At 40.9% G+C, this 25,100-nt stretch overlaps 1 protein-coding gene across 4 annotated transcripts in view; it reads left to right on the top strand.

Annotated features, from left to right (window-relative positions):
- Positions 1–3,167: 3,167 nt before the first annotated feature.
- COL24A1 (collagen type XXIV alpha 1 chain) overlaps positions 3,168–25,100 on the top strand; it is a 127,160-nt gene continuing 105,227 nt past the window's right edge. For all 4 annotated transcript variants that reach the window (XM_032696964.1, XM_032696962.1, XM_032696961.1 and 1 more), the window contains exons 1-4: positions 3,168–3,296; positions 9,050–9,111; positions 14,859–16,153; positions 23,568–23,621. In XM_032696964.1, coding sequence (XP_032552855.1) covers positions 3,241–3,296; positions 9,050–9,111; positions 14,859–16,153; positions 23,568–23,621 — 1,467 coding nt within the window. In that variant the 5' untranslated portion in view covers positions 3,168–3,240. The remainder of the gene's footprint in view (positions 3,297–9,049; positions 9,112–14,858; positions 16,154–23,567; positions 23,622–25,100) is intronic.

The following is a 25,100-nucleotide window of genomic DNA, read 5'->3' as shown; positions in this document are numbered from 1 at the left end:
CTCCTGTTTTGTGCCCCAAAGCACGGCTGGAACTCAGCAGCAGTAATCTGGAGTGACAGATGAGCAAGTCAGATCATGAAAGGAGGAAAAAGCTGCTGGAAAAGGAGCAAACAAACAGAAGAAAAGCTTGTAGTCATATCAGAAAGACAAGAAGTGATGTCTCAAAAGAATTAAATTTTTATTTCAGTAATCCCTGAGTTTACTTGGAAAGACAAGGAATCGGGGATAGGCTGTGGACAAGCAGGAGATAGCAGATGTGAAAAGATGGGATCTTGGGACATTTGCCATAGGAAATGAAACTCCAGCATCACTGTGTTGCAATAAGTGCTAATAGGTTTGGAGCTTGACCATGTCTGTGTGTGTAAGTATACACACTGCTATATATAGCTCTGGAAAGAAACTCAAGTAATCTGATAGCTTTAAACATAGTCAGTTTTCTTATTGGACTGTAAGAACAGTTGGAAGAAGCAAGTGTAAGAATAGAATTGATACTGATTTTTGCCATGAAGCTTAGAAGAGATATGGAGTTGATCTTAAACACCAGGTGATGGGTACAAGTTGGGGACTGCTAGACTGTTTCCAGCAGTGCCACACAATCACTGCCTGACATCAGGGAAGAAATTTCATTTCCTTTTGCGTTTTCGTTTGCTTTCTTCATCTGCATTAGATGGTGCTAATTTCTTCTGTTAGGAGCTGTTGAAGGGTGCTGATATGGAAGGAAAGCCACTGAGCTGCCAAGTAACAGTCTTTTCTCAACAAAAACAAGTGCAAGAGTTTCCAGGTGGAGAGACACAGGGAAGGGAAGAAGGAGCATCCCTTGCACATTCCCAACCCGTTTGTGTACATATGACTTTGAAACATGTGAGCTGTGTGCAGTGAGGAAATGGAAGGGCCCAGGTAACCCTCCTCCCGGCCTGTGCCTCCCTGTGGCCTGACCAGCCCCCTGGGCTCCTTACATGAGCATAGCCAGGGCCTCTGTCCAAACAGCCTAAAGGCTGTGTTCAACCCCAGCAAGGGCTGTAACAAGGTCATAAGGAGCAAAGTGCCAATAAGGAGTCAAGAGTCCTGCTTCATGAACTTAATTTTGTAGTTTTGAATATAGAAAACTGAGCAACCGATGCTAATTTTTAAACTTAGGTTGTTTCAAGTAACTGCATAATCAGAGTCAGCAAAGCTTTATTTACACTCTTTATGTGCAGCTGGCAAGAATCTCAAACTGTGCCTTCTGCAGTGCAAATGCTGCTGGAAAGGGAGACTTCTGCATGTAATGTCCGCAGCCCATCTCACCGTGTGTTGCAGGTTGGCTTCTGTACTTGTCAACGTGCAAAGAAACAAGGACAGGGTTTATCCAAGGTCACTCTCAGGGCAAAATTCTCTCCGTAATATCCCTAATACTGATGTTAAAGGGTTAAGAAAACAACTATTTTTCTACTGCATACTAGACATTTTATTTAAGAGATTGACAGATTTCAGGGACTAGCACCAAACCCAGTCAGTAATGTACATGTGTTACTTCATCTTAATGCTAATAAACAAAACCTAAATGAAATACAATACTTCCGTTGTTGGAAGCCATTCAAGTGTGATTTAAAACAGAAGGCTGACAAATACTTTATTACAGTAGTGTCCAATATCTCCCTGGGCAGGTACCATGTTCTCTTCAGTGAAATACACATTTTTACAGTTTGCTGTCTGTTTGTTTAATGTAAGGTACTTAGACAGGAAAGCAAAATGTTGTCAGCTTTTACCTTTGGCTTTCAAAAAGCGAAGTAAATAGGAAATCCTGCAGCCAATGAGGATTCAAGGTATTGAAAATTAATTTGAATGTGAAATCAAACATCCTGCTGCATTGCCTGAGAATAATTTTTTCCCCTATAACTTTGGTTTCTTATCCCCAGCAAAATTCAGCAGCTTAGGTTTGCTCTTAGTTCCCTCACAGTTTTCCCCTCCATCTTTTTGACAGTTCCCAGCTACCTGGATCACCCAGAAAAGTACTTTTCAGCTGACTGGAGCATCCTCAGTGACAACAATACAGAACTCCTGTCTTTTAGAGCATCTCCTTGTGTCTTCTCAGTTCTCTTATGTTCTGCTCTTTGGGAATATGTTTGGTTTTATTTCATGACATTTTTGTCTAACTTACCTACAACTAGAAGGTATTTGCTGCATGTCTGATGTGAAATCTTTGTTCTTGTAGCACCCAGTAAGAGCCAAGTACCATAACCCTAACTCACATCAGATTTCTGCTGAGGTTCACGGAAGCTTTGCTGAAGTAAGGCTGCAGGATTTGACCACAGGTTTGCTGTACAGTGTGTACTACAACCTGTGGTATTGCTTAACTCTACCGCGTTTGTTTCTAGTGACAGTTTGCGAAAAGATGTCTTACAGGATAAAGTTACAATAGGCTGTGTTACAGGGACAAGGTAAGAAAACTGGAAATTAAAGCTAGAAAGACCTTTGTCTCTCTAGGAAGACAGTGAATGGTATTGTATTTCTTTTGGCATTTTAATGCTACTAAATTACATCTCCTCTTCAAACATCGTTAAGGATGTTTCTGGACCCAACTCCAGTTATACGCGAGATACAAACCCTCCAGCGCGCTCAGCTTTTCATCTTTATATCGTTTCATCCTCTCCCCCATGCTTGTCCCCATATTTTAATTTAACTCGCAGCTTCCTGCGGAGTCTCCCCAGCTGGAGCCCATCGGCAGCCGAAGGCTCTTCTCACCCTCCGGGTGCACTAAACGGCATCACCTGTCCGAGCGCTGCCGCTTGGGCCGCCCGCACCTGGGCCCGGCTGTGCTCGGCTCGGCATTGCCGGCGGCGGGTGCGGGTCCCGGTGCGGGTCGGCGCCGGGGGGAGCGGCGCGGGGCAGCGAGCACCATGCAGGGCCGGGGCCCGGCCCGCCCCGGGGGCCGCGTGTGCTGATGTAATCGCCAGGCAGCCAGCGCTGAAATTCAACACCGCGGCGGGCAGGAGCTCCGCCGGGGCAGGCGGTGCAGCGCCGCTCCGCCGCCGGACTCCGCGGGCAGCCGCGGGGCGCCCCCGCCGCCCGGCCCCCGGCGCCCCCCCCACCGCCGCGCCCCCCCCCGCGGGCCCTACGCGGGCCGGGCCGCCCCCGGGCTTGCGCGGAGCTCGGCGGAGACCTCGGGGCCGCCGGGGTTTCATGGGCAGGAGCTGACCCTGTGGCGGCGCGGCGCTCGGCTTTCCCTCGGATCTCCGCTGCCCGGGCAAATGCATACAAATGCATTTGGGAGCCGAGAGGACAAGGCGAGGACGCATCTCTCCCGCGGCACAAACGTAAGCGGGAGCCGGGGAGGCGTGACGGCGGCGACGGGGCGCATCGCACCGCACCGCCACCCTGCCGTGGGGCGGGCAGGGCATGGGGGCTGCTGCTCAGCTCCCCTTCGGGGGCAGCGGACGGTGACCCCGGCGGGCTGTATCCTCAGCCCTACCTTCCGAACGCCAGCCGTAACCCCGCGGGGTCCCCAGTGCCCCCGGCGGACCGGCGGGGTGCTGACTCCTCGCACGGACACCGTCTGTGCCGCTGGCTGTGCGTCTCTCCCCTCCGCACTCTCCCATGACGTCCTGGATGTGTCCTATCCTGTCCAGCACCCTGATATCGTCCTTCCCCCGCCCGAGCCCACACCAGGCAACCTGGCTTTGGGGTCCCCGGGGAGTGGAGACAGCCCGACCCGCGAGCCAGCTCACCCCTGATCCCTGAGGGGGAACGAGGATCCCGGTGGCCGCAGTGCCCACAAGGAACCGGGAAGCTCCTGCGCCCTTTTGGTACCTAGCTCTTAAAACACAGCAAACAACCAAAACATGCAGAATTTACGTTGAAGAGCTGAGGTTACTCTCTTAATAACAGAGATAACTAGATGAGGTGCTTTGTATTTGTGCGCTTCTACAACAGGCTGAAGTAATTCTAATGCATCCTCATCTGTGGTGCGAAGTAGAGCTCCTCTCTCTACAGTTTGCCTAAAAGCAGCCTAGGCAAGATGACTGTGAATTTATGGTAGTTGTAATATTAGAGAGGTTACCATTATGTGTCTGTCTTCGTAAGGCACTAATTTTTTTCTGGCTGTGTCTTAAACTAAGTTTACTGAGTTCTCCAAGCAGGACAGAAGGATTTGTTTTGTGTTATAGGGAGGATTATGCTGCCAAAATGTGCCTGGTATGTAACTCGGTGCATTAGAATGCTTGTGAGCAGTTACGTGGCTGCCTGAAGGTGGCCTTCCCAGGAGAACTGTGTGTTTAATGGATGTGTTTGGAGGACTTATTCAGGAATTGACTGAATGCAATTTAAAAAATGGTTTTATTTGATAACTGTAAATGGGTGTTACTGATGGAGAAACATAAATTGCATTACAGGAAAGACAGATAGTAGCAAACATGCAGTTTACTTAGGTTAAAAATCTGAGGTAAGAATATATATCTATATATTTTTATATTGTTTACCTAATTTTGCAACCAGACATGCCTATCTCGTATTGGCCTTTTCAGCCACCAAGCGCTTGCAACAAACGTGGGCTCGTTCGCGAAGCCCAGCCATGATGTTCACCTAATTTACTGGTATAGAGAGAAAGCAATCTGGTTGATTGCCTGTATTAAGAAGCCAGAATTCCTTGCAAAAGATCAGGTTTCCTTAGTATATGTCAAACCAGTAAATCCCTTGCAACCCTGACCACCTTTTGGTGAAATGCCATTAGGTCAGGCCTGTATAGGGGTTTCTCTGCAGGTTAAAAAAATAAAACAGCTGCATAACTTCTAAATCTCTCACCAAGTTTATTGACAGAATATTTAATTTTAAAACATGAACAGCCTTGTCACCCTTGTTTCTTGCAAGCATTGAGTTGTAGAACATTTAAGGAATGATCTACAAAATATATAGAGACAAACCCTGTGAAAGAAGAATGTTTCACGAGTGGGAATTTGAGTTGCATACTTTTGCATTAATACAGATGAAAATGGTGTACACTATCTACAGAAGAAATCTAGTGTAAGAAATCACAGATTTACTCATAAAATGGTTCTAAAATTATGTCATTTTCATTAATTTTTTTCCTTTTAAAAATACTAACAGAGTTGACTGTTCTTTTAGATGTGGTAGTTTCTCATTTTAAGCTAGATGCTGTCAGGAAAATGTCTGGGCCACCAGTCAGGGAGTTTCCTTTCTCTGAACCTGTACAACCCTGTTGTGCAACTCTTCTTAGGTCGCTGCTCCTCTACCTCTTGCCTTATCTTGTATTTTTACCATTTTCCATTCATTCAAATGGTGACCTTTGGCTAAGGGTTCAGGAGCTTCCCCCTTTGCTGGCTAGTTGCATGGTGCCATCTGTACCCAGAGGGCATGTGACTGTCACCCTGGAGAGGCTGTTAGGTCCCCTCAAGCCATGTTGATAGTGGGTCTTATAAAATGTGAGAAGGAGCACTGGACCCAGTGCCTAATCTCATTATAGTAGCAAAGAAAGTTATCTTTCTTTTCACATCTTGAAAGATAAGATTTATAACAGCTTGAGGTCTTTGAGAAGCCCAGGTCGTCTCTGTCTAGAAGGTGCTATGACCTTTCCCAAAGCTCTTCTCTGGCTGGATGAACCCAAACTGGGCCATTCTCCTCAGCAGTCCGCAGAGGACATCCAGTGAAACAATGCAGATGGGGCAAGTGCTGATATTTAAACCATCATCACTGATGAGCACAGGGTTGAACGCATCTGTGGCAGTTACATTGGGAACAGGTTTTCCTGTCTTCTCTAGCAGCAGTATTTCTTCCTTTAAACTGGATGTTTAGGAAATTAGGCTGGAACGAAGAGGGTAATGCTGTGCACTGACCAAACCTGAGCTCTGTATGCTACTGAATAGTCTTCAGAGGATAGAATTTTGCATCATTGTTTGCCAAACTTGCTTTGAAGCTTATCAGTTTCCTCATCCATCTGTCACCCCTAATGCAAAAAACCACCATGGATAGTTGCTGTCCACTCTGTAGGAAGAGGCAAACAGTCACAAGATGTCAAAGATCATCAGAAAGATAAACTCAGTTTTAAGTGGTAGAATAGATCAATCACATTTGATAGTGCCTTCCTGCAAAAGGTTTATAGTATCCCTTTATTTTACATGCCTGTGCTTGCATGTAAAATAAAGAGGATTAAAAAATAGGTGAAGGGGAGGAAGCTCAAGAGATACCCAGGCTTTAGGACAGGACATAGCCAAGGTGTTTTGGAACAGCTTCATGTGTGATGTTTAAGTGGGGGAAAAACAGCCAGCATTTGAGTCAGCTTGAGTCTTCCTTGCCACATGCTTTTGTGTTTTTCTATTGTTGTGTCCCAACAGGGCAGGTCTCCCCAAGATCTGTGGACTCAGCCAACACAAGGGCTAAGTTCCTTGGAGCTGTGGCAGATGATGGATCAAGCCACATTCATGTTAGCAGCAGGGAGCCTGAGGTCTTAGTGGCTATGCTGCTGTGAGAGTGGAGGCTGAGAACTGACTACTCTGCAGCTTAAAATCTGCAAATGTAAAGAGTAGTGCTCTTGATCAAGAAGAGAGGGTTGCACGAACTGTTTCTCTCAAAAAGACAGAATTTCATTGTTTCATTTTCAACCCTGGAGGGTTCACTTGTACAACTTCACTTTAGGTTGCGCATGGTTTCATTTACAAAAAGTTTTACTTGTGAAAAAAGATAGAAGGAAGACTATCTTTTCCCACATATTAGAGGACCTCCAGCCCTGTGGTTGTCTCTGGTCCCTGTTTTTTCTCTTAGTTGTTCAGTCATTTGTTCTTGACATTAGCTGGAGAGCACTGGAGAGGCAGACATGTGTCTTTACCTCTCACTAAATGTTCCTGTATATCCAATTACATCTGTTTAATTTGCAGCTCTGGGAGCATTTTGGAATTTCTTGCTTTCCTATGGTGTTTGTTGGGACATGAGAGAGGCAGATACCTGACACACACAGCTTTGTACCTGGCTGGTGTTGTGGAATAGGCTATTGTAATGTTAAGAGGAGTCATCTTTGAATTCTGGGCTCTGGGGTTCTTTGAGCATTCTTATTTTGGAGGTAGCTAAAATGTCTTATGAGATTTTTAATTGTAAATCCATTTTGCACCTTTAAAAGTCAAATAGAGAGTTGTCCTAAGTTTTAGCTGATACAGTGCAATGCATGGACTTTCTTTCTGACACAGCTATCTCCTGTCACTGAGCTTCTCATTAGATCAGAAGATGATGCATCGTGTGATGAAGAAACTATGAATTTGAATTCTGGTCTTTAGAAGTGAAAAAACTGAAGTGAGTGTCCTGTAGCTGATGTGCTATTTGGACAAGTCAATGTTAGGTCTTTTTTAGGAGTGGCAGAACTGCCCCAGTAGGCATTTTGTGGCTGTAGCAGGAGAAAGCTTGAAGGGAGGAATAGCTAGGGTCTGCAGTGGTGGTTAATTAAAAAACATGCCTTTACAGGCATGTTGGGATTTGTAAGGTGTAGTTTCCACCCTTCTCCACTTCCATAATAAGAACTGAAGCACTGATGCATATTTTTGAGTATCCTATATGTTCTGTGCATATTCTTCTAAAAGATGTGATTTATCTGCAGTTTTCCAGTGGCAGTGATGACTATTGTGTCTTAATGTTCCTTAAATTATTAATTCTGATGGCCAAAATTTAAGCTCTCACAATATGCAAATCCACTTGGTAAAACCAGGTGTTTGCTCTGTGGTTTTCATGCACTTGGATGTTTCTGGAACGTTTGAATTGCAAACTCATGAAAGGAATAGTAAGATATTTCACTAAATACTTCTATATATGTGCATGTGTACATGTATATCCATGAAGGACCTTGTCTCCCTCTTTGAACCATACAGTCCTGTATGAAGTGGTAAGGTTTTCTTCCTGCCCTGCCAAAGTTACATCACATGAAATTACAGGTGTTCAGTTGTAACTATGTTACTTTCAAAATCTCTTCATTCCAGATACTCAAATGTTCTCTGACTTGGTCCAGCAAACACGTTTAGTCACTCTAGCACTTAATGTTATGAAAAATCAGTGATGTTACATACCTTAATAAGCAAGAGGATCGAGCTGTGGCTTAAACATGAGTTGTTAGTGTCAGAACTATATTTCTGATTTTTTGAAATATTTCTCCTCAGAAGTAGATATAGGCTACTATAATTGTTACATACATCTGTACCTGGATATGCAACATTAACAGAAAATATATTTCTCATTTATTAAAAGATTCAGTCACTGATAAGAGTGTGATTGGATATTAATCTGGCTAATATGATAATGAATAAGAAACAGCAGACAGTCTGTTTTTTAATCATGGAAAAAATATGTTCTTTGTACAACATTCAACAATTTTAAAGCAAATTTTGAGCACATAATCTGTATCAATCTTATACATATTTGTTGGAACAACTGAAACATCGGTGTGCTATCAACATTATTCTCACACGAAATCCAAACCACAGCACTCTACCAGTTACTAAGGAGAAAATTAACTCTATCCCAGCCTAAACCAGGACAGTGAGCCTATGCTACCTATCAGTTCTGTATTTTCATGTCTGAGCATGGAGTTTTAAGTTGACATCTGATGGGATTTTTTTTACTCTGTCAAGAGCATGATAAAATTTTATAATACAAGAAAAAAGCATGACATAATATTTTCATTCATGGGAATATGATGTGATATAGTGAAAAGATTGATAGCAAGTCAAAAGTATTTAATGATCTCTATAGGCATTAACTCGTCATTTATTTTATGGTTTCTTTACTTTAACATTTTCTTTCCAGGAAGAAATTTACTACAAAGCAGCATTCATTTTTGAAAGCTGCTGCAAGAAAATATAAAGCAGATGCAGTCACTTTATTAATAAAAGCCAATATAAAAATATATGTACTATATAAGTTGTACAATGTGATGGCTTTGAGTCAGGACTTGCTGAAGTCAGTGGTATCCTGTCATGGACTTTGAATGTTGAATCAAGCTTCTAATTCCTTGGATTTCTGAAACTGTGGATGTTTTCTCACATGTTTTTTTTTTTTTCTTTCCTTCTTTCCCTTTTAGGAAAGCTCTCCTTTTTATTGCAATATGTATAGCTGTGGGTATTGCACAAGTACCCAAACAAGGTGAGAATGCTTTGTTTATAACAGGACATTTGTATAATATGTTACTAGATGAAAAGAGTAAATGACTGTTGTTACCAGTGACCTTAGGTTCAGTTCCTTAATTCATTTGACTTAAAGAAAATATCAGCTACAGCATAATGAGAGCAAAAGTTTAAAGTAACCAGTTTGGAAAAGATGACCTTTTGAAAATTACTCAGATTTTCTGTCTATGAAATTGCTTACATATTTAAGCAAGCTCTTCATAAAAAAGAAGCCTTGTACAGTGAAAAGGCTTTGATTGTGTCTTCACTGCAAGTGGGTGTCCTTGGGGGTGGCAAGCAATGACTGAGTTACCTTTGCACTTAAGACTGCAGGCAAACTACTGCATATAATAAAGGCTTGGTCTAGGCTGGCATCACTAAAAAAATGTGAAATTTGGTATTCATTTGGCTTTGCGTTCAGATGCAGATGTTAAAAAAGGAAAAAAGGAAAGGAAAAAAGGTTGCCTTGTTTTTAGTTTCTTTTTTAATCTGCCAGCTGTTATAACAGCACCAGATGTGCAGCTTGCTCTGGGAATAATAGCATGTTGAAGTGGTAGAGGCTAACATGCCATGTAGTCATGTCTTATTTGCCATGAGAGTGGCAGAATCAGTTCTCTGCCATGTTCCTTCACTGTACAGGTGAAGCAAGAAATAGGTCATCCTTGGCTGATGTGTTAACTACAAATACTCATCTGAATACAAACAGCTGGGTTGTGTGGTTAAGACAAGACTCATTCCTGATAATGTTTTGTTAGAGCCCTTTGGGATATCTCAACAGCCTCCCACCATTATTCTCACCAATGCCTTTTTCCAGCTCCTCATTCCCAGATATTGGCAAAGCTTGTGTTTCCTTTCAGTTGTGAGTTTTTTTTGCTTTTTCCCCCAGTTGTCTTCGTAGTTATGCCTTCCATTAGTTGCCTGTTGTTTGCCTGGTAATATTGGTTGTTGATTTTTCACATGCGGTTGTGATGATGGGATTTTCCCATATTTTTCTAATAGCTGAGCCAAGTTCTCATCAGAGGAGGGGCAGTGCCATTAAATGTGTGTGGCCTGACCTGCTCCAGGCCTGCAGGGATGGAAAGGGAAGAGGCTGTTTTAGGAAGGCAGTTTGCAGTTTCCCGGTGCAGTGGGAGCAGGTGAGGGATGCCAGAGGCAGGAGTGCAGGGATGGTTTGAGTGTCTTCATGCTTCCAGCCCACCCTCCTCCTCTGCAAAGGAATAAACTGTTTCTCTCACTTCTCATGTGCCTCAGCCTGAGAATAGTTTTTCTATCAAAACTTCAGGCAAGAACTGTGAAGGCTGCAGGCCTGGGGGCACAGCGACACAAGCGAGTGGGTGCAGTCCAAGGCTTACTTGCCTCTTGGCTCAGAATACCTCCATGCACAGAGCTTTGCAGAAACGGGGTAAAACTTCCAGTCTCAACATGATTATATTGAATTATATTTTATGTTGTCACTATCAGAGAAAAGGAACCTTATTTTTTTGTTATTTTGTTGTTGTTGTTATTGTTATTCAGTAGCATTTCTAGATAGCCACAGGAGAAGCCTTACTGAATGGAAACTCCAGTACACAAGTGCCACATGCCATATATGACTTCATTTTCTTTGAGCCCTTGCTTGGGATAAAAATGATGCATTGAACCTTGATGCAACTTGCTGCCCATGGGTAAATTTGGCCCCTCTTGCACTATATTTGCATGATGTGCAAAAGAGGTTGCAAAAAACAACTCAGAGAACAGCAGACTGAGGAAACCTTCCCCCCCCAAAAAAAAAAGAAAAAAGAGCAGCTCAAGTATATCCTTCAGTCTCCATTTATAAGCTGCAGAGCTAGCACTATTGCACTTGCAGTGCTTAGTGTTTGTCCAAGATCAGGATTGTCTGCCCATTAGGAACACGTTAACGCTTTGTTTCTTAAGAAACAGCAGTTGTATTTAGAAAAAAAGAGTGTTCTGCCAAATACGAAGATGCTAGCTAATGAACGGTCCTCTCCTGAGCTGAAGAGACAGCCTGATGCTTTACATGAGAAATTATGCCTTGTTCAGTTTGGTAGGCTGCTATTAATTGTGTTCAGTGAAATGTATGTAAAGATACAGTCTCAGTCTTTAGGAATCATACTTTGAGTGTGGCTCAAGGACATGCTGAATCCATGTATCTCGTTAGCTTTCCTATGACAGCCACTCGACCTAGTGTCCAGGAGAGCACTGCTTGCAGCCAAGTATCTTAATTTACCCAACTGCAAATGCATCATCACTTAGAAAATAGGCAACCTGATGAGTACTCTCAGTTCTAATGGAGCCAACTGATGAATGGCCCTTGTCTTTTCCTTACCCATACTGGTAAAGGGGAAGGGAGTAATGTGTATATTAGGGTTGCTGAAACAGAGGAAGCATCTCAGAGCTCCTACCTTCAGAGTAGTCATGAGTATGGAGGAGTGTGGGAAATGAACAAAAGGGACTGAATGAAATATGGGTGCGAAACAATCAAATAGCAAATCCCCTCATTCCTCCCCAGTTCTTTTGTGGGACTTTCTTTGTGCCACAAGAGGGTCAGAAGGTTTTTTGTCAAAGCTTATGTTAGATTTTCTTTCCCCTCATGATGCAGTAAGGCTGTGAATTTCTAAAGTCCTCGTAGGAAGTGGAAGGGGAAAGCACTGGATACCAAAAACCTAAAACAACTTTCCCTTCAAGAATCTGAGCTGTTACGATTTGGGGGACTAATGGGTTGAGTAAACAGTAAGTGAAGACAGATGTTTTGCAGGCATGGGTAAACAAAGAAAACTGACAACTGATAGGTAAAGAAAATAGTAGTTGTCATGCTGGGAGGAAAAATGAGGATTGCCTGCTCCCAAAATCCTGTATGCTGCCAAGAGCTTCTGAAAGCCTTAAAATAAAATAAAAATACACGTTGGATCAGAAATTAAATGACTGGCCAAAAAAGTTTGGAACAGCCTTTTGGCTTGACAGTGGGCTAACAGGCAGCAAGTCAGCAAGGAATAATTAGTTTATACTTACTTCTTTAATGTCATTTTTCACATAACATTTATTTCTGTTTAGCTCTCTCAGGACCTGTCATTGTTCACAGAAATCTATTTGCAGTGGAGAATGTCTTATTCCTCATTATGCCCTCTGATGATTTTCCTTTATTTGATAACTTGTAAACTATGTGCTGTTTTCAAATCAGAAGTGCCAAAAATTTGACAATTTTGCTTGCAGTTTGAGATTAGTAGTGATAGGCTTGAATGTCATTTTAAAGTGATTATTTTAAGACAGTTTAAGGTTTTTGTTTTATACATCAATTTATAATATTTTGGACATATTACATGCATTGTTATTTTTAAATAATATATCATTAACAATTTTTAAAAATACAAGTACTTGCCAAATATTTCAGGTTAGGATGTAATATTTAGGCACAACCTTAAGTTAGTTTATCGGCTGTTCTCCTCCGTGCAGTCAGCTGGCCCAGTCAGTGCACAGAAGTCCTGGAGCAGCGTGTTCAGACTTGGGGATTATTTGCTTGTGTGAGACTGCATTGCCCAGAGCACAGGACCTGTGTTTCTTCCTAACTTCCCTTTACAAGAGCAATGCAAGGACGGCTTTCTCCTCCAGAGCTACAGGAAGACCAGGCAGGGCCGAGGTCCTGGGAAAGTGTGGTGGTTCATTAGCAGATGCATTGTGCTTCAAAGCTCTACTGTAACCTGACCTCTAGTATCAGTCTGACAGATAAAAATGCAGCCATAGTAAATTAATTGCTCTGAGGCAAAACATCTTGAGAAACTGGCGCACACATGACTTTCTGCAAAGATGTGCTTTCTCCATACCTCTGTCTGCACTGGCTACTCTCCAGGATAATCTTGGCCCATCTGTGAATCTCAAACATGACTAGAAACACTACAAGGTGTGTAATTAATTTTCAAGATGTACAGTGCATTCAGGTTGATACTTTCGTTTCCAATTTATAAACTACTCTCAAGGAAATCTCAGGCGCTTTTCATAATTTATCACTGAAACTAAGCCAACATCTGTCTATTCTTAAAATTTGCTGTGAATACATTCACTAAACAGAGAAAGGGAAACTGGGAAAGGAGACCTTTTTTCCACTGAAGGAGTAAACATCCATTTGTTTCAGTTGCTCTCTTCTCTTAATATGGTAGAGAATCCTTAACTTTTCTTGTTTACTCCAAATTTTTGTCGTGCCATTTAATAGCTTTGTTTACTTTATATAGGCACAACATCCACAGTAAAAATACCCTCAGCTAAATGCTATAGAAAGTGACAGTGTCTACCCGTCAGGCTTATTTACTCAGTGGAACTATTAGATACTACAAGTAATTTTTGGTATAAATGCTTCACTGAAATTGTTCCAGTTAGGGGTGGAAAAAGATGATACTGTACACTACTGTGCAATGCTGTGAAAACTAGTGTTTGGTTTACCTTTGTGCAAAAAACCAGAAAATTTAGGTTAGAGGACTCTTGAACTTATCTGTTCCTAGCTCCTGCTGAGATCATGGTCAATGTTGAAGTTAGTTCAGGTTGTTGGGTCCCATCCAGTTGGGCTTTGAAAATCTCCAAGAATGGAGATTACACAATGTCTCTGCCGCCCTGGTCCAGCGCTTAAATACTTTTGCGGAGAGAAGGCTTTTTCTTTGTATGGAGCTGGAATTTCTTGTGTGGCAGCTTTTGCTTGTTACTGCTCAGCTTTTCTGTTTTCCCTATGGCCTCAATTCAGATAATGGATGGTTTTAATTAGATTCCCCCAAACCTTCCCACCTCAAGGCCAAGCAAATGTAGTTCCTTCAGCCTTTTCCCATATTTTAGCTCCCAACCTTCTTGTTCCTTATTGCCATGATTGCGTTTTGACTCAATTTCTGAAATATTTCAGTAATATCTTTCACAAGAACTCAGACAAACAGTTTTACTAATCAATTGATACCCTAAATGCTGTCTTACTTTGCGACCCTACAGAAAGGCTGCTGGGCACGTGTTTAGCACCTATTCAAACCTTTGTAGTGTTTCAGCTGCATTATAAGGTACCTATCAGTATCTTTATGTTGTTCATCCCGAAGGAAGAAGGTGTCTATGCCCACCAACTCCAACACGCTTAAGTCTGATATAGGCAATACTGAATGAATTGGGTCACCTTGGACTGTTGATTTACCTAAAGTGTCTTTGATTTCTTCCCCCAAGACAGGTATGACTTCAGTTTATCAGAAGGCTAAATAACTGTGTTTCTGTCCAGTAGATGAAGATATTTAACCAGGCAAAAGATGGAGGCACTGTAAGGTCCAGGCTGAGGAAAACGTTAAAGGACAAAACTCACATTTTATGAGACAGTAGAGAATCCAGCAATGAAAACACCACTGCCAATTCTACCAAAGCCAAATCCATAAGATAAATCAGTAGAATAGTTGGCTTCTCTGTCTCCTTAATGTTTCCTGCTGTGGAGTGCACTCTTAGTTCAGTGCATTGTGTGGGCCTTTCTGTGTATTTATTTTGTTTACTTGTTTTTTTTTTTAAGATGGAAATTTTTGTCTTGCTTTAATTATTTGTTTGATTCATGTGAAAAATCGGTGTACCTTGCCTTAGGGATTTGTTGACCTTGCTTTGTGCAGAATATATGCTTTGGGAGGTACAGATTTGTTAAGATGTTGTGTGTACCTTTGTTTATATAGATCTGAATTTATGAGCTTGTAAATGAAATCAACAGTATCCCTTTATTTCTCTTTACAGCAATAGATGTTCTTCATCAACTGGGCCTTGTGAAAGATGTTCAAGAGCCCTCAGAGACAACAGAGCCTTCTGCATCATTTCTGTTACCTCAGGGTGTTCGTCTAACTGCATCGGGAGTTGTACTAACTAGTGATGCACATATTGAGTCCCCCATCATTCAAGTCATACCATCAAACCTAGGGCATCAGTTCACCATATTGGTTGGGTTGTACTCTTACAGAGTCAATAATGCTTTCCTCTTCAGTATTAGGAACAAAAGTAGACTGCAGTTTGGTGTCCAGCTGCTACCGAGAAAGGTAGCAGTGTACACTGGAGGGAAGCAGTCTGTATACTTCAGTTATAGTGTTCATAATGAACAGTGGCATTCATTTGCCATTGGCATTGGAGACAAGACTGTCTCAATATATGCTCAATGTGGAAAGAAGTACTATAGCAGTGAAGTACTTTCTGAAGTGGAGACATTTGATTTGGATGGTGTATTTACCCTGGGAAGGATGAACTCTCGGTCTGTCAGCTTTGAAGGAATTATATGTCAGCTAGATATTATTCCCTCTGCAGAAGCCTCTGCAAATTATTGTAAATATGTGAAACAGCAGTGTCGCCAGGCTGAAACCTATCGATCTCAGCCAGGAGCTCTACTTGTGTCAGATGGGCTGAATATTTTTTCAAAGATGATCATTGATGAGGAACACCAGGAAGATATATCAGCTTATAGATGGAAGAAAGCATCAAACATGCCTGTTACCAATGTTGCTCAGATTCACTTTCTACCAGACCACTTTGAGGCAAGAAATGCCTCTGCGTTGGAGTTTGCAGAGACCAAACCTCCATTGCTGGAAGCTTGGCCTGAAACAGAACTCCAGGAGAATGTCGATCTGCCTCTTCAGCATCAGATGAGCAAAAAAAGAAACATCACTAAAACTCCTGCAGGACCAAATCCAGATAGTTCAGCTAATACCACAGAAGAAGCAGGCAGACAAAGTGAGCCTTCTCTGATCTCTCCTGTAAAACAGAGTAAAACTAAAAGCAAGGGAACAGAAAAAGCAAAACAGCATTTAGATGCACTAAGCAAAAAGCAGCAAATCTTCAACACAACCCTGTACAGTTTGCCTGCTGAGCTCCCTCTGGATAATCAACTCAGTGCAGGGCAGGAAGGTGCACTTGATGCTGATGAGACTTATACAGAAAACAGTTATGAAATTGGTATTAATAATTATGCTTATGACTATGAAGATCTTGGCAAAATATTTGAAATGGGAAGTGTCAGAGGTCCAAAGGGGGAAACCGGACCTCCTGTAAGTTATCTTTATTACTCTTCTTACTATAATGCAGCAATATACATTTAACAGAGGCTTTGAAAGAAACCTCTCAAAGCATGCCAAAGCTGTGACTGCAACTTCTCCCGGCTGTACTGTACAAATGCTTGCTGCCTTAAATATGTCCCTTTCTTGCATGTAATTTTGGTGTAAGTGTCATATATTTTTACTTACTGGAAGAATATAAAGACATTCAAGACATTCACATTCTGGTGAAGTGGTAGGCAACCCAGGCTTCTTTAAAATTTTGAATGCAGCTAGATGTTTGTAACTGCTAATTACAGAGACCACTCAATAAAATTACAGGCTAAATTCATTCAGTTCACAAATACAGATGCTGATCCATGAAAAGAACAACCAGTCTGCTTGGAAGACTGACTTAGTTTTCTTAGGTGAGCAATGCTATCAAAATTTATAGTACTAGAAAGTGAGCAGTTGCAGAACCCAGTCTGGTAAAACCATTCATAACCCAAGGTTATTGGGATGCAAAATGGTTTTTAGAACAGTCTTTTGAGATTTTGCAGCATTTTTTCAGTTAATAGGGTAAGTGATTCCTGATACAATTGCAAATGCACAGTAGTGTTTCTAATAGAAACCAGTTTATCCTTTCCTTATTGTGTGTACAAGGCTCATAAACCTTTTAATAGATAAAAATGTGGGCAGTATATATGAAGCTGCAGACCAGAAAGAACATCAGTTCTGCGTAGCCTGGGGAGTATGAAAGATTGTGCTTCATGCTTGTGTGAGCTTTTGGTTAAATTTTTTAAACCATAACATGGAGTAAATAATTTCACTTGCCTTTTTTTTTTTTTTTGCTTTTTTTTTTGATTTGTGAAAGTGGTCATCTGTGTGGTTATTACTGGAAAGCAATTTAATATGTGATAAGCAGTTTCTAATATATATTTGAATAAGCCCATAAATTTATTGTGTTTATTCTTTCAGGACTGAAATATTTTTTCTTAAATTAGTCAACAATCAAGAACCTATTCAGAAGTTCAGTTTTTACTCTAAACAGGATCCAGGCACAAAGGAATTGTTGCACAATTGAAAAATGTGTTAATTCACACTAGTTTAGAGATGCTCTTACTTAATCTTTCTTTTAATGTGAAGTCAGTCTTTTCTATTCTTTTTTACCCTTACAATAGTATTTATGGCGACATATCACTAAGTATGTTGATGCCATCAACATGAGGTTAATTTCCATTTTTGGAGCTTAAGATGTTTGGTAACCACTAATGGAAGCTTTTCATTTTAGCACATAACTTGTTAGTTTTGATTTCAGTCAGTCATGACCAAGAAAGTTAAATCTGTTCTTTTTTACGTGGTGCAGAAATGGCTGCTGATAATGATATTGGTTGTTTGAGTTACAAAGAAACTCCAACCAAATGCTTTGTTTGGGGTTTTTTCTTACATACAGGCACTATACACAGTGGCAAAGATGGCAGCTGATTATTTGGAGGGTTCAAAGATCTTCTATACCTGTCTTACAGAGTGGGGTTGCAGAAGTTTGTCTCCCCTAGGAACGCAGACTGTGGTCTATAGCAATGAATGTGGTGCATTTATCCTGTTTTGCTGGATCAGGATTTAAATAAGATACTCAAGGTCTTAAAGGTCAGAGCTGGGAAGGTAATATAGACTTTTGTGGGCATTAGGTTAGCTGAAGGGGCCTGCATCACCCACTGTACCAGAGGCAAAGTTAAAACTGCACTGCCAGAGCAGCTGACACCAAAGGGAGAAGAGGTCTCTGCATGAAACAGAGAGTTGTGCTCTGTGCAGATTCTGTGGTGCAGTGCCTGACACTGTTGTTAGCCTCAGGCCATCAAGAGATGGTCTTGGTTTGCTTTCTCAATCTAGTACTCCCCTGTAGAGAAGACCAGAGATAACACAGCTTTTATATGTGTGGCTGTAACACTAAGTAAGTACTTACAGAATCTTTACAAGAAGCCTAAAAAAGCAACATTGAGGAACTTGAAAACTTCCCTTGCAGCAAAAAATCTTGATGAGGCATGAAACCCCCCTCTTTTTACTTCTTTCACTATGTTGTGGTTGATTTGGATCTTCTTTCAAGATTTGAACACAGAAGTAGTGTTCGTTCTATTGGAATTGACAGGCAAGAACTAGCTTTTGTGGTTCTTCAACTGCTTAGCTTCGTTTTAGCTTTTAATCATCTACCAGAACTGATTCTTGCCTTCTGTAATTAGGCCCCTTGTATTCCATGATCCCACAGCTGTGGAATTCACCCACCATGGCGAAGCAGAATTCCAGAATTCAGGCTTTCATTTATGGATAGCGTAGAAAAAGGGGCACCTATTTCTACAAAACTATTAAGACCCTGATTAAAATTCTAGCTGTTGTAATTTCCCTAGAAAAAATATAGTGAGTGTAAAGTGGAACAGTGTGATGTCCTGAAACACTACTTTCAAGAAAATGCTGCTCTGTTCGTTGGAAGAGCCACTGTGTTGCAGAGGGTGTTTGCACTCTGTAAAGATTACAAAAATAAATGTGGTGCGTGTTTAACTGTTTAACTTTCAAGTTGATATTTTTCATTGCACAATCCTAAAGCAGTTTGCAGTAACATGATGCATAGTCCCACACTGGTAAACGGAGAGGTTAATGTGAGCTGAAGAGCTGATTTAGGTTACTTGCTGGTAGATAATTGCATCTTCATGTCTACCTGCACAGGATGTGACCTTCCAAGAGAAATGAGCTGGGAATTTGTTTCCTCTATTGGAAAAGCTTTGTGGATTTTGAAGATACTCAGCTAGGAGGAGGAATGGTAGAAGACTAAATGGTGGTATTCCCTCTAGTTGATCAGGAGAAGCAGTCTGGAGACACTGCCTAGAGGAATGGGCAATGGGAGATGGCAAGCCCTGCATTAAGCAGAGTTGAGTCCTGAATGAGATACTCTTTTTACAATCAAGAGGTGTGAGAGTGAGAACACTGAGAGGGTAGTTCAGAGATCCTAAATGAACAGCAGTAAGGGTAGCATCAGCTGCCCTTTCACTCCTAGCTTATTTCCCAGGTGAACAAAATTGCTTACCAAGGCTCTCCCTGACCACAGATTATTTAAAACTGATGCAGTTTCCCTATCTTCTGCACAACCATATTGAAAAACTTTAACCCATAATCCAAAGCTTTATATATATATATGTGTGTGTGTGTGTGTGTGTGTGTGTGTGTGTGTGTGTGTGTGTGTGTGTGTGTGTGTGTGTTCTTCTGATGTTGATGAAATTGCTTGGACTGTTGCAGGAATTCTTGAGAGAGAAATGGAAGGACTTACACAACTGTAAAGAAAGGAGGTTAATCATACAGAAGTGACTGCCTGCTCTAGGGCATTTGGAAAGAGAAGTGTGCAGGTTTTATCATTTCCAGTGAAATGCAAATGAAACAAGAAGAAAAAATAAGTGGACATTCAAGTTTGATAGAGTCCTTGTTGCTCAATAATTAAATTAATATCAGGATGAAGTTCTTAAAGAAGGTAAACAGAGCAGGATAGGAGCACAAAGAATTCTGAGTGATGGGATCAGAATTCCAGGTGGCCCAAAACCAATGGGATAAAACTTAGTGCAGTAGTACAGAAATAAAAAGTATGAATAGAGGGTGGGGGAGTGACTGGTTTGACAGGCAAGTGAGTATCACACTGCAGTAGAAAATAAATGCATCTTACTGCTTTGGTGCTTGATTCGTTACTAGGCGTGGTGAGTATCAGACAGGCTACTTTTTCTGGTTTGGGAATGATGACATTGCAGTTTGGAGATGTGTCCTCAGTTTTGGATGAGGAGCTTTAAAAAAGATGTAGATTTTGGAATAAGTTTGAAACCTGATGCATCTGTTTACTTCCCTGCTGTACTGCAGGTACTTTGGTGATGTGCAGAAAGGTTCATGGTTTTTTTGCTTTGCCTGCCTTAGATATTTGATGATTCAAGCATAAACTTTCTTTAATTTAGTCTTTTTTAAAAGAGGTGTTTGGGATGAGGTGAGTTTGAATGGTTGGGATGTAGTCAAGTGCCTTTTAAAGAGAAACTTCAGTGAATAGCATTTAGATATTAAATGGCTACGGGATCAACATATATCTGTGCAGAAGTTTTAACTACTTAATGCAGAATTTGTTGCTATGCATCTGAAATCTTAGGGCCTTGCTATATGTAAATTAAATGTTTCCTATTACCTCTGGGTAATAGGGCAAGTTTAAAATAGATGAACCATAGAAGGGCTTCAGTATCCTAGAAAATGTCTATGAAGTTCACCATGACATTCATTACAGTGACCATTGGAAAGGTAGTGAATATTTCTGGAAGAGTAGCATCTACTTTTATTATTTCATCATTAAGCAATGATTATTTGGACTTGAGTTCCTCTGCGCAACAGCTAAATGACAGTTTTGCAATTCCTGAAGACAATGTTGTAGTACTGTTCTTAAGGTACACATGATCTGTTTTGAGCAAACTGATCTTATTGAATAAATTAATTTTAAATTTACATCTGTATTATTTATATAAAGTTAATTTTTTTTTTGGTGGTGGTTAAGATGTCAAAAACTAAAACTCCCATTAACATTTCTAATTGTTTCAAGTTTGTTTAATTATTGTTTCCCGTAGTTGGAGGAAAAGCTATTCAAACAAATGACTTATTCCTTGGTTTAAGAGAGATTGGCTCACACTCAGATGTTGACTTCTGTGGCTTACATGGATGCCTAAGAGGCTTAAGTAGCTTCCTAGCTAGTATTAAAAGTCATGCCGATTTGAAGTTGTAGTTGCTTTCACAGATTGTAGAAATAGGATGGAATAACTTCTTACAGCTTGTTGGAAAAGCATTTCCAGGAAGACTTACATGTGCTCTACTAAAGTCTACTGTCAGCAGACATGTTGCTTGAGTTGCAGGGAGGAGTCTGTGCTGGAGGCTAAAGAGTAATATACTCTGGTTCAGGAGAGTCCTTGTTAATACTGCACTCAAACACCTGGATTGCTGGGGCTGGTTGCTTATTATTGTTAACCAGAGACTTCATCTACAATTGTTGACTTGGTTTTAGAATGCCTTGAGAAAGCACTATTAACCTCTGTCTGAATAGTTCAAAATATAATTCAGAGTGTGGTTGTGATTAGATTTTCTTCTTTTTGTGGTTTTCTTTTTGTATGAAAGGGGATAATTACTTATGATTTAGTGTAATCTAAGTGAAATTGGGTTGGATTTGGGTTTTGTTTGCTTGTTTGTTTTCTTTTGCAAAGGAGGCAAGTGCTATTTAAAAAAAAAACTAGATACCACATAGGGAAAAATGTTCTCATTGCCCTTGTTCAATAAATCATCTGCAAAGATCAGGGATCTAATAAGATTTCTCTTAGGAAACTGGGGGGGGTTGGCTATTAATGGTTTTTTAAGGAAATGTAGAAAGCATTTGAAACAGGGATATAGAAGACCTTTTCACTGCAAACTGCAAAATAGTTGCAACTATTCTACTTAATAAAAATATTTTTTCTTTTATAGTCCCAGATTAAGATTCTAATCAAAGTGCATCTTTTAAGATACAATTTGAGAGGAGATATTACAAAACATACTGCTTCAGCAGTGCAGGGTGGGAGCTCTCTGTGCCCTTCTAAGTGCATTTTTGAACCTGAACAAGAATGCCAGGTCAAGAGTTTTCCACGTGTCTGTCTGCTACGTTTCTTGTGCCTTTAAACATGGGGTCTTTTTACTTCAGAAAGATGCTAGTGAGCATTTATGCAACCGTGGTGAATAGCGAACCTCCTGTGCTAAAAGTATGACGTGTTATGGTTTGATCTAAAGACCAGGGTGGTTACACAGATTTGTGTCTTCTAAATTGCACAGAGAGGGAAATGCAAGTATGGATTTCAGCCTGACTTAACGTAGGGTGTATGGACATACAGATATTCCCAACTACAATTAGACTCCTAAGATAATTATGATTAATTGAAGAGAAAATTTATTTTTTTTTTACATTTCCCAAAACAGCAGTGGTTTTCTCAGAATTGTCCACAAGTGGTCTGTATTTTGGACAAATGAATGCAATTAGGTTGACAATGCCTAAAGTCCGTAATCAGTGCTGTCTTCTCTGCCAGTGACATTACCTTTCCAAGAAAAATGAAGTATCACTTACACAAAACTGAAGTATTTTAAAAATGCAATTTTTGTCTTAATGAAATGATTTGCTCATTGCTAATAAAACCGCAAAAGGTGTTTGTCTTTTTCCCTTCTCTCTTTTTTTTTTTTCTCTTTTTCCATTTTTGCAAACCCTTTGAGCTGGCCATTTCAGCAACCATAATTGCCTTTCTGATTTTCCTGGTATCCTTGCCAGCTTTCAGCATTGTTGTTTGGTATGGGCAGTGTGACAGTGTTTTGCCCAGTGTCTCAGCTGAGAGGCTGTTGTACATATAGAACACAGGAGCACGAGGAAGTCTGTGTGAAAGAGCAACTCGAATCCCTTCCTCCTATCCCGACTGATCTCCTTCATGAGGTTGGACTTGCTTGATGCCCACCTTCCCTTGCAGAAAGTACACGGTGTCTGTTAAAGCTGGGGCTTGCTGTGCAGGCATTGGATGGGAGCTGAATTCACCCTTAGGAGTAGCTTATCTATCTGTAGAACTCTAATTTGATAGATGAAATATAAAGTAGTACAGATTTTAGTCTAGAGCTCTCATTTGTATTTGAGTATAATGAAGTAGATCCTGGGGGTTTGAATCTAAGCAGTAGTCACATACAGAAAAGGAAAGGTTTCTGTGGTCAAAACACCTAGATATGCAGGGGGTGGTACACTGTCCAATATGCTGACTAATAATCAAATTCATTTGTGAAAAATACGTGTGATTACATACTAGCATTTTAAAAAAATCTGCATTATCCTTGGAGAGAATGATATTCATTATATACAAGGGCAAATGTGCTATAAGTTATTCTTATTAAAAGCTTTTAACAGGAAACTGAACAGTCATTTATCCACGTTTATTTTCTTTTATTTCATGTCTGTCTTTTCTCTGAGGCGGTATCTTATTTTTTCACAGTTACTCCAACTTTTCTGAAGTGTTTGGCATGCCAGCATGCTTATTAAAAAGGCTTAATTATTCTCTATTCTTTATTTAGAAATACACTGCAATTGCTTGCTTCACCTGAACTTTTCTTCCCTTAGTACCAATCACTTAAGTAAAAGTTATTATCCAGATTTCTAGCTCTAATTCCTATGGTGTAAGATACTTTCTAAACAGAAATCTGAATTGGAGTCAGATTAAAAACACGCTTGCTTGTAGTCTGGGAATTTGTTTCCAAGTTGAGAAGGTCTGCACAAGCAGAAGGTCGTCAGTTAGGAGAACTGGTCTCATTCAGACTTGTGATACTGTCCTTGTGTCAGGTTTTAGGCTCAACTGCTTTGATTTTCTATCACCAGGGTCCTCCAGGTCCTCCAGGTTTACCTGGTCCTTCAGGAAAGAGAGGTCCTCGGGTGAGTAAAACAACTATGTTCTTCTGCACCTCTAAGCAGATCACCAGTAATCAAACTGAAGTTTGCACATTTTGGTTTTCTCAACTTTATTCATGTGCATAGTGATTATGGAAGTGTATGATTGTTAATACTTGGGAGATATGTTAAAGTAAGGCAAAGCAAACCTTTTCTTCTGCTGTGAGCCTCCAGCATAGTTAATTCCATGTATGAGTACGTACACTGAGCATTGTTACATTTGTACCTAGCTTTTGCTGCTTGCAATATTAACTTCTAGTTTTTCCATGCTGCAATCTGAGGTCGTATTCATTTGTTTTTGGAATGAGGGGGAGTGAGCAATGCAGGCCGCAGCCACAGAGGAGCAGGCGGTGGCTATAAAATTAACCACTGCAAGACAGAGGCAGTGGAAAAAAAATACTCCTAAAAGTCTGGTTTAATCTCTTGCACGTGGCAGCTTGATCATAGCTTGATAGGTATCAGGGCACTTTGCCAAAGCACTGAGCTACAGTAGCAATTAGTTATTTTGTGTGGCTGTGCAACCCAACATGAGCAGGGACGGATGCCTTGCCCTGTGCCAGGGGACAGAGTACGGGCTTTTGCCACAGTGAGCACAACCCTGTGCCCCAGCTGGCATGAACGTGGGAGGAGCCTGTGCCACTGCACTGACTAGCTGATGAGGCAAAAGAGGGTGAAACTGTGTTTGCACAACTGAGTACAAAAGAAATATGCTTGAGGAGTCCCTGAGGTCATGGTTGATTTTGAGGGCTTTGGGGAAGGGCAACTGAAAGGAATAGGTGAGGATCTGTTGAGTAGATGATTTTGGTCCATGGTATATAGGGATGTAAATGGTTGTGGCTGGAGCACCCTCAGCTACGCAAATCAAAAGTGGGAGGTAAGGGAGTAGTTTATATGCAGGCTCAGCACATGTGTGGGAGGAGTTTTGATTCAGCCTTTGAGGAACGTTTAAACAAGCTGCTGCTCAATAGCTTGTCAAAAGCCAGCAAAGCACAGGATGTTCGAAACCTGACCTGGCTGGGTGGGAAACTGCACTGGTTAAAGAGGATGAAAACCAAACTGATACTTTAGAGCAGTCAGAGGCAAGGGAGTAGGAGACACATTTAAAAGTATAAAATGAAAAGCATTCCTTCAAATCCATATCTTCATGACTTCTTGGATCCTTTTTTCAAGTTATCCTTCTACAAAAGAGCTGACAATTCTTAAATTCAGTTTTTTATGTTGCATACTGCCTCTGCCAAGGATACATCTGGCATCAGGGGCAGGATCCCACATAACCAAGTAGATCATCAGAACTGGGAAGTTGTCTTTTTTTTAGAGGAGGCTGTCCATATATTTAAAGCCATGCCTGTTGGTGAGATTACTCTTGCTCAGTTATTATTTGTTTGGGATTTTTTTCCTGCAGGTCTTTTTTTTTTATAGGTATAGAGTACTTAAAAGCACAATGCTCTACTGTGTGAATTTTCT

This window comes from Chiroxiphia lanceolata, chromosome 9 (assembly GCF_009829145.1).
Source record: "Chiroxiphia lanceolata isolate bChiLan1 chromosome 9, bChiLan1.pri, whole genome shotgun sequence".
In the NCBI taxonomy this organism is placed as follows: domain Eukaryota; kingdom Metazoa; phylum Chordata; class Aves; order Passeriformes; family Pipridae; genus Chiroxiphia; species Chiroxiphia lanceolata.
Note: the sequence above shows the minus strand (reverse complement) of the source record. Positions and strands in the feature narration are given on the sequence as shown.